The 15,528-nt window shown below is 44.1% G+C and overlaps 1 protein-coding gene and 1 pseudogene across 2 annotated transcripts; both read right to left on the reverse strand.

Moving 5' to 3' along the window:
* Positions 1-2,458: 2,458 nt before the first annotated feature.
* Positions 2,459-4,286, reverse strand: LOC125537509 (annotated as a pseudogene).
* Positions 4,287-4,419: 133 nt separating this feature from the next.
* LOC125537508 lies at positions 4,420-12,695 on the reverse strand. 2 transcript variants are annotated; one of them, XM_048700832.1, is made up of 16 exons: positions 12,539-12,695; positions 11,156-11,563; positions 10,788-11,013; positions 10,460-10,708; positions 10,248-10,363; positions 10,048-10,143; positions 9,875-9,962; positions 9,187-9,416; positions 8,511-8,695; positions 8,160-8,359; positions 7,452-7,784; positions 7,242-7,343; positions 6,434-6,731; positions 5,792-5,940; positions 5,210-5,494; positions 4,420-5,045 (listed from the first exon to the last, which is right to left on the reverse strand). In XM_048700832.1, exons 2-16 carry the CDS (start codon positions 11,452-11,454, stop codon positions 4,854-4,856), a joined length of 3,048 nt encoding a protein of 1,015 aa, XP_048556789.1. In that variant the 5' UTR covers positions 11,455-11,563; positions 12,539-12,695; the 3' UTR covers positions 4,420-4,853. The 2 variants fall into 2 exon arrangements, with proteins under 2 accessions (XP_048556789.1, XP_048556792.1); XM_048700835.1 differs by lacking the exon at positions 12,539-12,695 and adding an exon at positions 11,686-11,703.
* Positions 12,696-15,528: the final 2,833 nt, after the last annotated feature.

The raw sequence follows: 15,528 nt of genomic DNA on the forward strand, positions 1-15,528 counted from the left end.
TTCCTCTTCGGGGAAAACCAACGCAGTGCTCAAGAGGTAGCAAGAAGGATTTCTGGCGCCGTTGTGGGGAGGTCTACGCAAAAGTCAACATACCAAGTACCCAAAGGTATTATCTTATCATATCTATCAGATCTCACTCTCGTAAGTGGCCTTATAGGGATTGACAACCCCTATTTGCATTGGTTGCGAGGATTTATTTGTTTTGTGCAGGTACGAGGGACTCGCGCGTAGCCTCCTACTGGATTGATACCTTGGTTCTTAAAAACTGAGGGAAATACTTACGCTACTTTGCTGCATCATCCCTTCCTCTTCGAGGAAAACGAACGCAGTGCTCAAGAGGTAGCATGGGGTCGGGCAAAATGCGTGTCTAAGACGAACATGTAACTCAATCAAGCTAGTTGCAAGTTTAGAGTTAACATGCAATAACCCTCTTGACGAAAATACACTTCTGACCCGTGGTTCCAATCGCGTTGAAGACATGCAGTTGCGAGGCACATGCAACTCTTATGGTTGCGTTTTTTATGGTATATATACATGCAAATGTCACCGACAAAAACTTCCGCCCCATCCTACAGACTTGCGGTTAAGTTAAACATGCAATTGCAACCAAGGATGACACTTGCAGTTGTCTAGTACGAGACATGCAACTGCCCTTCGAACAAAAAAATTAACCTAAGTTTGCAACAGTGTTGAAAATAGGCAGTTGTGGGGCAAAGGTGACACTTGCAGTTGCATGTTGATGATGAACATGCAAGTGACATTGGCAAAAAATACGAATTTAAAAAACCATAAATTTGAAACGAATATATGAAAAAGGAAAATAGAAGAAGAAAACAAAAAAATGACTATGGACGTAGCTGCAGCGGGAAGAAGAGTCATTTAGTGCATCTACAGTCGGTCTCCTCAAATTTGGCTTCTTCAAGGTCCACAGACACACCCGGTCATTGTCGGGGCGTGTCTGTTTAAAGCCCTTATTTGTGCATCCATGTGCCCCACTTTGTCCCTAAATTGTCCGATCACATGCATGCACATGATTGGTGGGGATGGAGATAGGAAGAAAAGAGAATGAATAAAGAAAGAAAAAATATGGTTTTGGGTGGTCCTATGTCGTGGACTGATTGGACAGTCACCGTGCGCGTCCGCGAGTCCTAATATCCTCCCCATATATTGGTGATATAAAGGTTTGTGGACAATCAAATCATACAGGGATAAAGTGAGGGTTGGATTAGGTCTCTTTCCTATTCGAACAATGACCGGGCTGTCTGTCTGAAGGTATAGGGAGGATATGAGGAGCTGCAGATGATCTTACGGGACTGAAGAACTCCAATTCACTCGAAGGAAAAGAGAAGAGTGAGAAGAGAAAACGTTGTATGGCTAGTGTACAAAGTCAAACTCCCCCTTCCTTCCCCATCGCTCTTTCTTCACTGACAGCAGCGCCCATGCATCGTCCTGGAGTGGGAGGTGCACAGGGCTTCCATGTACAGAGCAGTTGTAGGTCCTGTCTTGCCTTCGGGGCGACTAACGTGATGTCGCGTTGGAGCTCTGTTCCGGCGCTCTCGAGCAGCGTCGGCGGCCCGGCTGCTCGAGTAGTGTCGACGGCCCGATTACTCCTTCTTGCTGGCCTCCATGGTGGATGGAGGAACGTGGTCCGGTGGTAGCTTCGTCAATAAGCTCGTAGGTTACCAGGATCTGGCGTTTGTGTTTTCTCCCTTTTTTTTTGCTTTCTTCTAGCCACCATGGGAGAGGAGGAGGAGAGATGGAAGGGGAGGAAGCAAGTTGCCGACGACCTGATGATTTTGCTCCTCCTTGGAGCTTAATCACAATAGTGGTGTGTGTGCGTCAGCAACATGGCGTGAGCAGGAGCACTCTTCCCTTTGGGGAGATCTTAGCTCTTGTGCTCGGCTGCCGGTTTCCGACGATCCGCTGTTGTATCTGCTGGTCGAATGACGACCGTTTGAAGCGCCGACATTCTTCGTAGCCGCCTTCGTATCTGTTGGTCAAAGGGGAGGCGGTTTGGGCGCAGTCCGATGTCCACTTATCTTGTGTCCGATTTACAGCCGATTGTGAACTGGTGGCCAACCCATTATAGTACCAAGTGGTTCCATCCCCGGCGATGATGTGCTCGGGTAGGTGCTACAGCTTTTTGCAAGGACAAGATCAAAAGTTTTGCACGAATATTTCAGCCTTTTGATGTGTGGTTGACAATTTACATGTAACATATTATTAAATTCTTATCTACTTCCTCCGTTTCGCAATACATGACTTCCATTTGTCAAAATATAGATATATCTAGACATGTTTTAGTATATAAGTATATTTATTTTTAAACAAATGAAAGTCAAGTATTTTGGAACGGAGGGAGTAGTAGATAAGAATTAGCAAATCTAAAAAAAGTTCAAATTTGAAGAAGTCTCCACAAGGTCGGTCGAGCAAACATTACACACGCCCCGAAACTCCATGGTCAATTGGTTCTCGTAATAAAAAAAAAGGTAAATCAAGGAGACAAGAAAAGAAAAAAAAAGGCACACTCGACAGTACGAAACAAACATTTAGCAGAGCACATAAGCACGCGCACAGTGAGTCAGTAGCTCAATTAGCAGACTGATTGGCCTCCGTCGCCTCAGTTGCAGGTCCAGGTTCGGTCTTGCTCGTCGCAGTCTGATCCGCGGCAGCGTTATCCTTGGCGTCAGCTTCCGGCTCGTGCTCGAGCGCGGCGAAGCCCTTGGCCGCCTGGACGATGGCCACCGGAAGGCCGAGGCACTTTCCGATGATCTCCTTCTTCATCTCTTCGAGTTCCTTGTAAAGCTTGTCTTCCTCCTCCTTGTCGCCCTTGTCTTTCTCGCCCTTGTCCTTCCTGTCCTTGTCTTTGGCCTCCTTGTACTCCCGGTGGAAGAGCTTCCACCCTTCTTCGCCCTCGAGCTTGGGAGGGTGAAACACGCCGCCGGTGCGCACCATCACCCTGGCGCCGTCCTCGCTGCGGCTGGTGACGAGCACGGCGCTCTTCCTGGCCTTGGGCAGGCCGTAGGCGAGCCGCTCGTACCACTCGCCGTCCTTGGGTGGCTGCAGCGTCAGGTTGCTGTACCAGTCGCTGTACGCCCTCATGTCGTCGAACACGATAAGGTACCCCGTCTTGTACAGCGTCACGTAGAGGATGAAGAGCAGCACGCCGATCCTGGACTTGATCTTGTCCTCGTCGGTGGCTGCCTTGACGACCACGTCGGCCTTGTCGACGATGTCCTCCACCTTGGCGGTGTCGAGGCCGAGGTTGTCGAGCATCCGGTAGAGGAGGTTGAACCTGTCCTCGTGGTCCGGCGGGCCCACGCAAACCCAGAGCCGGAGAGGGAAGGCGTCCTTGATCCTGTCGTGGACGAACACCTTCTGCGCCAGCGCCGTCTTGCCGCTGCCGTGGATCCCGGCGATGCCCGCCGTCCTGAACAGCACCTGATCCTCCTCCTCCCCCTCCTTGCCGACGAGGGCGTCGACCACATCGTTGGCTTCCTTGTCCCAGCCGTATATCCGGCTCTCATCCACGTAGCTCGTTGTCCACTGGTAGTACTCCGTCACGGCCTCCTCTCCTGCATCCTGATCAGGGGAAGGAGAAGGAGGAGGAACATCGCCGAGAATGGCGATGGTCTGCTCCAGCAAGGGGTCGACGGACAGCTGCGAGGGTCGAGACTTGAAAGGGTTGCAGTCGCTCACCGACGGCATCGTCATCTTCTTGCTCTTGGCCTTGTCAGACTCAGACTGCTGCTGCTTGGACCGTGCCTTGCATTGCTGCAGGGCATCGCCGATACTGCGCAGCAGCTCGGGCAGCTTCTCCTTCTTCCCCACCTCCGGTGGCTCCGAGATGATCTTCTCCTTGTTTGCCTTGAGGATGCGGAAGATGTGGTCCAGCTCCGCCCTGTGAGGCAGCTCACTGTCCACTTCGTCCTCGAACGCCTGGAGCAGCTTCTCCATTACAGCCTTCAGATCATTGCCGCTTTGCTGCGCCATGATTATCTCTCTCACTGTATCTACCTTGGCCTCGAATAGGGAGCTTACGCCATTAGCACGCAGATCGAGCCTTTATATAGCTGAGTGTTGAGATGCTTACTCCTTCCGTGAGCAAAGCAAGATGCTACACATGATTATCATCTCCAGACTTCAGGATTGGAGAAGCTACCGATTTGCAAACTTTGGAATTTTCGTCGAATAATTTCTTTTTTAAAGGTGTAGGAATCATCAGTGCGCTGCAGTGACACCCAAGCAATGAATCGTTGCTGCTTTGTGGCGCCATTGTGTCCATCGTTTTATAGCTGAATGTTAAGATGCTTTGCTGAATGAGGATTATATTCTCCAGGCAATGAGAAGCCACATATTTGCAAACTCTGAAATTTATAACATTGCAGATGTATGTACTAAGAATCAATGGCACCAGAGTAACGAAGCGAATTCCAGAAATAATTAACTCGGTTCCTTCTACAGAAAATAGTGAAATTTACACTCCGTGTTTCAGTGAAATCTACATCCAGGATATGTGTTTCCATATGACAAAAAATGGCCGTGTTCCACTATCTTTCGGTATAAACTATAAAGAGCATCCACTCAGAATACAATCTATCTGATGAATCGAACTTTTTCTATGTTTCCTCCATCCATTCTTCTTTGTTACCAGTTAACTAGTGCACAAGTAAATCTCTGCTATATGCTGTGCAATGCTGGAGATGAAGTTCGCATAGAGAGCTGAAGGCAACACCGGAGCAGATATGATAGGTCAGCCCAAGTCAAGCTGGATATGGGATGAAAAACTGACAGTCTGCGCAAGCAATCGCTAATGTCTCGAGCAAGTACTTCACCAGCAATGATGTAGGGAATCAGCAGGAGGTCTCGGGATCTGGTGCTACTGTTCTTGTGATGGTGAAATGGTCAACGACCCGCACCGACCTGACGGGGTCTGGAGATGAGGCTGACCTCCATTTGCTAGGGTATCTCCGGTGGTGGCTGAGCTGATGAGGCCCTCTTTCCTCTGCCTCCCACTTGGGATCCAATTTCCAATCCTTTGGGACCTGTTCACCAGATTCAACGTGTTTATAATGGAGCCTACATGCATTTTGTTTTCTACATCTGAAAACCTGTATCCACCTTATATTGAAAATGATAGGAGTACCATTCAATGCAATGCTGATCTGAAAAGATGTGAATGTGAGCATGTTGAATATTTTGATGTTACCTTGTCAACTGCAAGTGTAAATATTTCTAGATCACCATCCTTCTTAATATGGAACCTTGTGAAAGATTTGTAGTTTGCGATGCGCAAAGACGAGAAGGCTTCATCAAAGTGTATGTGGAACCAGTTGATGCATATGTATAGGTAACTACCAAATATGAGGGAAACAACTGGAGTTGAGAAAATCCAGAAATAGATAAATACAGAAGTATAGTACATGATCAGAACACTCCGAGAAAGCGACATCATGCCGTTCTTGCAAATGTTGATCCTTGTAACAGCCATGACCTGTAAAAATATTTATATATTAAATTTTGTCTGATAAAGTAAATCTACATAAAGTGGACAGAAGAGGAAATTTTGATTTTGTGAGGTCAGATGATAATTCATAGGTACTCCTTCCATCCCACAATATAAGAGCGTTTTTGACACTAGTGTCAAAAACACTCTTATATTATGGGACGGAGTACTTCATACACAAAAGTCGAAAAATGAATTGATATACAAGTACAAATCCATTTGTTCAAAACTGCAATGCATCTATACTGGAATAGTAAAAAATGTTTCCAGAAAGAGTCTTATCACCTCTGGGACGTCAAAGGCTGACATAAGGTATTTTATACATGCTGGATATAGTCCAAGCGTCCATTGTTCCAATCGAGTACGAAGACCAGTTGGATCTGGGAAATGCTCACTTTCCATTGACCGATACCAATCATATAGAGGGTGATAACCTATGACAGAAAACGGATTTGTCAAAAAAATGTCTTTCTTGAATGAAGAAGCAGGAAATAAGCTAAATCTCTGATGTCAGAAGAAACAACAGGAGACTAGGCACATAAGCTTAGCTAGAACTTTTCTGGAGTGGAACTTAAGCAAAAGTTGGTGATAATTTAGAAAGAACATGCCATCAGAGTTTCATCAAATAAACCCCTAGGACATGTCATCGTAGACATGGTGGCACAGATTATGTTTCTCCAACTGAACTTATCAATTTCGTCTAGCCACTTCAATTTGATTGATGCCCTGAGCGATATAATGTTCAACTTTTACGATCTTATCCAGTTTGAAACCATAAAATGAATATACCCTACGTACAAATGATTGAATAAGGTACTTTTACACTTCAAAAGGGATATAACAGCAAGAATATAAAGTATTATCTGAACCTATGATAAGAATTTAATAGTAGCAGTGTAGTTGGGAGTACAATATGCGATGGCATACCTGACGTTGCCAGTAAATGATTCCGTATGCATATTTCAATGCCCAACTCCATGAGCAACATTAAAACTAGAGCTGCAGTCAGATGGGCCAAAACATGCAGGCTACCGATAATAGCTCTTTTTTTCCTTGTGAGTTTGGATGGTACAAATGAATATGATGCCATCAACAAAGTTAGACTTCCTACTGAGGAGACATAAGAGTGTTCAAAAATAAAAAGCAAAGCATTCCATATTGTACTTGAGAAGCTTTGCAGACGCCCAGACCATGTTTCCTCATTTAAGATGTGAACAAGATTACACTGGAAAAGATGGAAATGTGAACAAGAGTCAGGATTAGATCAAAGATTATAAGCCTGCTATAGTCGCAGAATATGAACTCTTATCGATTGTATCGTCTTGGAGCGACGTTTTGAATCAATAAAAACTCCCTTTGTCAGGAAGATTTGCGAGGAATATAGGTGCTTAGTGTCACCAAACTGAATAGCATATGTAATATTGCTCGGTAACTCAGTATGACCTTCCAAGTAATAAGTCGGGGGTTGAAAGGTTGGCATTTTTCAGAAGTGGAACTTTCTAGTGGCATATGTCGAATTTTCAAATAGTAAGACATCCAAGGTATAGTACTTCACTTAGTCCTTGCTCGGTCAAACCTATTCTGGAGAGGTTTGGAGGGGATTGAGGGGGATTTTGACTTGTAGAGGATTTAATCCTCCACAATCCACTCCAATCCCTTCCAACCAAACAATCCCTTAGGAAAATGAAGATATGCAAGGAAGAAAACTACACCTTATGGAATAAGTATAACTGACCTGTGGGAACATGGAGAATACCAGTATGAAGTAAATAAAACCACCAATTATGTCGAACTGCCAATTCTTCTTGCGGAATTTTAATATATTGCCCAGTGCAATCTGCAAGTGTAGTTAATAAGATCTTCTTGCACAATAACAGACATGCTTGTTAAGCTGATCAATAGGCTAAATATGGTAGAGATTCCATTAACTTTTGAAACTACATACCCCACTAGATTCCTCATAAGAGGGATAAGCAGCCTTGCACTCGTAGGTAGTACCAGAGAACCTTTCAAAGTTTTTGAAAACATGTGTTGGGTGCAGAAAGGCACCACCACATCCATTGACAAGTAAGTGTTCAACAAAAGTTGGTTTATCTGATGGTGTTGCAGAATGCCTCATAAAATGATGCAAATCCCCAGCCATACGAAGTTTGCACCTTCCATTCAGGTAGTCCTGAATCAAATGTGAGACATTCTTGCCTGTAGTCTCCTTCCAATACCAATCGAGGAGCCAGTTTGGCTCGTGTGTAACAATGATCACAGAGTCGTTCTCTCCAACCTGCATAACTTTAGAAATGTAGCGGATCAATTAAATCTGGAAATGAAAATTTATCTCCAATTCCCAATATATTCAAATGTTAAGGAAACATTTAACACAGAATGATCAATGAATCACTCATCAGGAACCAACCAAATAAAATGATAACAAAGAAATCAACATGGAAACTTTTCCACCTATACTGGAGAAGGGGTTATATCTACAAAAGAAGATATTTGTCAGCATATATTGCTTTCGGTGTTCACTAGACATCTTAGTATTAGTCAGCTACATGGTAGAAGTAATTAAACAACTGTGTGTTGAAAAACAGGAAACAGAAGTAATGGAAAAATCCAGTTCAAAACAGAAGGATAAACAGGGGACGGAATAATGCACCTTATTCCGACAAAGTTCTGCAAAGAACTTGAATTGGTATACATCAATGTCACCATGAAGAGCTAGATCAAGACCAAATATCCACCAACCTTTCGGAAGCTGCAATGCAAAGTAACTCTTCCTCTGAGGCAGAAACCATCCACCTAACCAGCTTTTGTGACATATATATCTCATGAAGGTGTTAAGCCCATCGAACCAATCTGTTATAGAAGGCAAGGAAACAAACAAAGGAAAACCTTAAGAAAAATCATGAATTTTCTTCCTTACATACTTGACATCGAGTCCATAGAAAGGAGGTAAAATGAGACGTATTTTGACAAACAAAGTTTAATATAAATGGACAGAACAAACCGTGGTTCCCGGGAATTATGAAACATTGGGGTCCATCATATTTTTTCATCTTTGATACTCCCGGAGGAACCTCAGGCTTATCCACAGCTATATGTTCAGCCTTATACCAACGCGGAGGTTGCATAGCATACTCAAAAGGACCAAAGAAGCGTCTCTCATATGTAAAGGACGAAGGGTTTGGATACCTACATATTTGAAATGATAGAACATAAATAAATGGAGATATATCTGTCTAATTTATTGAGTGAACCACTAGGGATGGACAATAAAGTCACAGCTAATGTGCAAATGATAACCAAATATACATACATGGCATAAAAGTATATAACATATGGAATTTTTACAAGAGAAGAAATTATACTCAACGGCAAAAACTCATAATTTACTAGAGGAAACCAAAAATATATATTAACACTTCATTCCAAAAATTATTAAAGAAACTCAACCAAGCGGTTAACAGCCTAGATAGATTGTCCGGCGTACAACTAGAACATTGGTGGCTATATAAGTTTTATAGAATTACTTCTTTTTAGGAGAGTTCCATAGTATTATGATACAATCAATTGTGTGACCGTACTGGTTAAATACAGTCAAGAGCTAGATGATTTGCACATATGGAGAGAGATAAATTTACTGAAGAAAAGAGTCAAAACTGATTAACATGGTGCAATCTTACGCAAGATCTCCGCCAATAACAAGCAAATTTCCACGTGGAAGAGTATGCATAGAACCACCAATTACAGTCTGAATGGATGGCTGAGCCAGCAGCCGGGCAACTGTATATGATGAATTTCCACCATCACCAGTGTCTGCGACAAAGTCAAACCAAAGGTCTTCTCTTTCATTAAAATAGTCATAGAGCACATCGTCATTCCGAGTTTCATCTGTAGTACTTTTCATTGCAGCCTACAGTAAAATATAGAAAAGGATGAAGAAAAATAGTGCACTAATCATGTACATAGAGGCAGACAAAAGCTTGACTTTAAAGTGTTATGATTACATACATGATGTCATCATAGACATGATGTGACATCCTAGTATCTTACCTTAAAAGCATAAATAGTAATACACATGCTAAGAAGGTGCATCTTCTTTTCTAGAAGCTCATCTCCTAATAACCCCTTGGTTAAGCGTGCATGGCTAGGAGCAATGTGGGAAAGGGTGATCGACCGGGATGTTTTCCCGGGTGCGCACGAGTGAGGACAACGTGTGCATCAAGATTAAAAAATTTAAAAGGATGGGCGCAATATTTTTAGGTGAAAGCAACTACAGCGATGATCTAACATAGAAATTTAGATCAACTTAGGTCCATGGTGGAAATTTTATATTGAATGGTAGTTAATTCCTCGCCAAACACCACTTACCTGCATCATGCGCATGTCAAATCGCCCAACAAAAAGAGTTACAGAGACCATAAGATCAAACGCCGTCTTGAATAAATCAGCCGATGTCCTACATAATGAAGTTGAAGAAGTCAGGCATTTTCTTCCGTTGCTCTCATCTGGAACCTAAATTGCTGGAGCTTAGAGGGCTCTACCCTGAGTACCAAGGTACCATATCCAAGAAATCTGGTTTCATATGTTTTCTGAGCTTCTCTTCTTCTGATACTGGTGACAAGTGAGTAAGAGCCCATCTGAAGTATTTGCAGTGGATAATAAGAAATACTCAGACAGAGTATTGAAGAGAGAGATAAATTTTGGAATAAAACATGCACTGCGTAAAACAATAAGCACACACCCAGTTGATCTCTCCACAACAAAGTTGGCAATATAAAGGCCAACGAATGTAGCCCACAGTGAGTACAGAGGAGATATTTCATCTGATGGGCCAGCACAGGATCCACTGCAAACTAACTGGAGAATAACATGATCAAAGAAGTGGAGCATGGATGTTGCCAAACGAAAATATGAGAGCAAAGAGTAGACGAATCAAAGAGATGCAAGTGTTACCTCCCCATATATAACCCACTTTGACAGAAGAGGATAGTCACTTGCGGATCCAACAGGTGCAAACCAAGATGAACATATCTGATCTTTTAGTTCATTCATAAAGAGAAAATTTGATATCCATGTGGTTCCATTTTCGTTTTTAAGAAAAGCAAGCAAACTTGGATCAGAACTCTTGTCAAAAGATTCGCTTTTGGGCACAGCAAGATTCCCGCAATGACTGTAGAATACACAGCACGCAATACTGATGACCTGGAAGAGATTCGAAATTAATCTTCCCAGGAGCAATTTGAAGAAAATAAAAATAAAAAAATATTTTTAGTAAACGTACAGTACAGTTTTGTACTATGGTCCATATTCCTGGTCTTGTGCCTGCCATGCGAGCAACCAGTCCAATGTACCAGAGACCAATAAATATGATGTGAAAGGCAGTGATGAAGAGGACAGAAGAGAAATATATAGTCAAAAAAAGTGAAAGGTTCATGCGCATATCAACGCCCATTGATTGGAAGCTAGGGAGATGATACAGGGATGCAAAGCAAATCCAAGCGACATACCTGCAATTATGCAATATATTTGATGATTCAGTTCTCCTAACAACTTAATGTGGTACATGCATAAAGATTCTATGGTGTAATAAGGACGACAAATATATTTGCAATTGAGTTCTAGGAAGTCTAAATATGAATGAATGCATACCATCGGTTGAAATTTGAGTAACTCGGCTGAATTGTTCTTCCAAGGAAGGGAGATGAAAAGAAGTAGAAGAAACCAATCAAGCAAACATACATGGACCACCATTTGATATTGCTGTCCAGTTTATGTATCAGAGTATGCATATTGTCGGACGAGATGAAAAAGAGGCACCCAATTATCACTGCCGTCATGATATGCCTCGAGTGTTCATGAGGATATGGCGTATGTGTCAGGATCGTCCGAACCCTCTCCATCTTGAGGGTTCCCAATAGTGGGCTACCACTCTGCTTGTCTGAACCCATCCAAGAAATGTTGCTTTAAGTACTATGGCTACTTTTCTCAGAGAAATGATATGCACAATGCACGACAAGTGTTCCTTCGAGTCTGCAAGCTTGAAGATAAATTGATGCTCTGCGTGCATTAGATGTTGTCAGAATTCAGCAAAACAAAAGGAGTTGATGCATGAATTTAGGAACGCCAAAGTACATGATTGCTCATCGTATGGTTGTAGTAGTTATGAAGAGAAACAGTACCACAGTGATGATGATAAATTCCTTTTTTTTTCCTCTTGAAATTCTGTGACCAAGACGGAAGTATCAAGTATGGGTGTTATAATTATACCAACAACTATTTACATCCAATCCCAGTACCACATATACTTCGTACTATGATATAAGCAAGAACTTAGCATGGCACAATGAGCGAGCCCAGATAGTTTGCCAGAGCAAGAAACCATGCCTGTAGTCAAGAACCAATACTAGTGGTCGATATTATGCCTTTGTGTAACTCGTTTAACAGCTAGATTAACAAGTAGTGGGTGAAACAATTCAGAGTCAATTCACAGTGGAAGGGAACAGATTATCCTGAAAGGTCGAAACGCGAAGGGCCGACATAATCCCATTCGCTGCATAAATAAACTGAGGAGGACTACTTGATGCAGATTCAGTCGGATTAAAGGATTCTTAAATTGTATGACAGCCTCTCCCTTTTTTTAAAAAGAAAAAAGAACGTTAGCAGCATGCTATTAATCAACACATTAAACTAGTAACCATGGCATTCGACAGGAAAGTGCAAGCACGCAGGCGGGTGTATCTCCCCTATTTCAACTAATCTGGCCGGCAGGGGTGCCGGGGACAGGTTGAGCACCAAAAGAGAAGCGAAGAGCGCCAATCTTTGGGCCGTCGCACCCATCAGCGACCGATAAATTTACCGGCGTGCCGCGCGTGTGCATGGGCATGGAGGAGGAGCGAGTGAAGCCGGAGCAAGATTGCGTGAAGGAGTAACGCAATGCAAGATGGAACGACGATGCGTTCGTGAGGAGCAGGCAATGGGATTGGCATCCGGGCATAGGACGGGGGGAGGAGAAAAAAGGGGGTGGAGGTGCACCTGGGTGACCGGCGGCGCGCGGGAATGGCCTTGCCGGTGGGCGGAAGGGGGGAGAGGCGGGTGGTGTGGTGTGGCAACTGCCTCCCTGATCCGGTGGAGGTGGACGGGAGTGAGGGGGGGAGTGCGTGCATTTGGTTCGCGTTGCGTTTGATTTGGGCAAGGGATGGACCAAGAAATGCCAAGAATATCCCGGAGGCGGCAGCCCAGATGCCGTCGTGCCTACAGGTTTCCTCCCATTTTCTATTTTCTCTCTCTGTCTCGTTGTTTTCTATGGCTTTGCAGCAGCGATCCAACCCAACACAAACATGTGTTTGTTCGTTTGTTGGCCTGCACATTGTCTAAATCATTTTTTTAGGGAGTATCCAATACAGAATGAAAATTCAAACACTAAACGCAAAAATATTTGTTTCCGTTTATGCACAGAACCTAACAAACATGCATCGCAACCTCCTAAAGGTTTAGCTTGGCATAAAAGAAAAGAAAAAAAACATAAATAAAAGATAGTACTACGGTACGAATTTTTAGCATCTACAGCAGGACGCCCCAAACCCATCTTAAACGCTCGAGCGGGCAACCCGGTCACTGACCGGTCACGAAATTTCGACACAGACGGGCGCCTCAAACGGGCCTCGTTGACCAGCACCCCTCTGAAAGGATCGATATAATTGACTAGAGGGGGGGTGAATAGGCAACTAACAATTTTTAGCTTTTTTTATCAATTTAAACTTTGAATCAAAGTAGGTTGTCTAGATATGCAACTAGGTGAGCAACATATATCATGCAATAAGAACAAGTACACAGGCAAGCAAGGGATATAACACAAATAAGCTTGCACAAGTAAAGGCACGAGATAACCAAGAGTGGAGCCGGTGAAGACGAGGATGTGTTACCGAAGTTCCTTCCTTTTGAGGGGAAGTACGCCTTCGTTGGAGCGGTGTGGAGGCACAATGCTCTCCAAGAAGCCACTAGGGCCACCGTATTCTCCTCACGCCCTCACACAATGCGAGATGCCGTGATTCCACTATTGGTGCCCTTGGAGGCGGCGACCGGACCTTTACAAACAAGATTGGGGCTATCTCCACAACTTAATTGGAGGCTCCCAACGATACCACAAAGTTTCACCACAATGGAATATGGCTCTGTGGTGACCTCAACCGTCTAGGGTGCTCAAACACCCAAGAGTAACAAGATCCGCAAGGGATGAGTGGGAGAATCAAATTTCTCTTAGTGGAAGTGTAGATCTAGGCCTTCTCAACCAATCCCTAGAGAATCAACAAGTTTGATTGGCTAGGGAGAGAGATCGGGCGAACATGGAGCTTGAAGCAATAATGAAGCTTGGGGATAAAAGAGAGTCAACTCGGAGAAGAAGACACCCCTTATATAGTGGAAGAACAAATCCAACCGTTATCCACCAACTCAGCATGCATAGCATGGTACTACCGCGCCGGGGACACGGTACTACCGCAAGGGCACACGGTACTACCGCAGGGCCCCGCGATACTACCGCCCTAGCAGTAGAAACTAGAACAACCCAGATGCAATGAAGCAAAGGGCGGTAGAACCGCTGGCGTGGTACTACCGCTCCCCCTTGCGATACTACCGCAAGGTAGGGATGGTCCAGATTTTGGGAAGGCACGGACATATAAAAATACATCTGTGGCAACTTCCGCTGAGTTGGGACCTATGCAAAAATCCGACACGGTAGTACTGCAAGCCAGGAGCGGTACTACCACGCGGGGTGCGGATGTAAAAATTACATCCACTCCTACTGCCGCGCAAGCTGCTGAGCCTGGCCAGAGCGCACGGGATTACCACGCACCTAGCACGGTACTACCGCGTAGGGCGCGGATGTAAAAAATTACATCCGCCCATACTACCGCAAAAGCAGCAGCGCCTGGCCTGAGGCCATAGTACTACCGCTCCAAGGAAGCGGTACTACCGTGGGCACTTGCGGTACTACCGCGCCAGAGGCTGGTACTACCGCAAGGGCCTGCGGTACTACCGCTCCTAGGAGCTGTACTACCAAATGCCCCAGATCAGCAACCACGACATTTTGCATAGACAAGAAAAGACGGAGGATGCTCCAAAGTGCCAAAGAAAAGGTGGTGCAAAGAAGTAGATGTGTACGTGATGATTCCACCCAAGCCTTTTCAAAACAGACCCCCTCTTAATAGTGACTCAAATCCACCGAAAAGAAACGTAGATAAACGATGTCTTCAATAGTCTTCGAGGGGCACCAAGTCGTCTTGTGCCTAGTGATGAAAATGTCTGAAATACTCAATGCACACGATTAGTCCGCAAAAGCATCGTCATCAATCACCAAAACAACTAAGGGATAAATATGCCCTTACAATCTCTTTTTTTGGTGGATTGATGACAATACGGGATTTGCATAAAGTGAGATAACATAGAACATGGGCAAACCCCATACCTCTAAAATATAGACGGGCTCCCCTTAGATGTGTGCTATCTAGATGAGTGCTTTGGACTGCACGGCACACATACTAGGATCAACACTCCCCCTATATTTTATAGACAAGGCATATCTTGCAACAAAAAGGCTAACACTAAGCAAGATAGTACATACGAGCATAATGTAAATAGCACACGATAGCATAAGCTCAAAAAAATATGATAGAGTGCATATGTCTTACACCACATGATAGAAAGGTCTCACAAGCGCAAACCAGACCAAAGCAAACGAGGTCCAACGACAAAGCAAACGAAAACACGACTCACAACTCGCAAATCCTACACTCTTTGGTATCGAGACACCAAAAAGGCAGAGAGGACACCTACAACACAAGTGGTGGCTCAAGCGGAGTAATCACTCGCACGCTCCTCATTGTTGGGGAACGTGGCAGAATTTTAAAAAAAAATTTACGCATCACCAAGATCTATCTATGGAGTCATCTAGCAACGAGGGAGAGAAGAGTGCATCTACATACCCTTGTAGATCACGAGCGGAAGCGTTCAAGAGAATGATGTTG

This window comes from Triticum urartu, chromosome 2, assembly GCF_003073215.2.
Source record: "Triticum urartu cultivar G1812 chromosome 2, Tu2.1, whole genome shotgun sequence".
Lineage (NCBI taxonomy): Eukaryota > Viridiplantae > Streptophyta > Magnoliopsida > Poales > Poaceae > Triticum > Triticum urartu.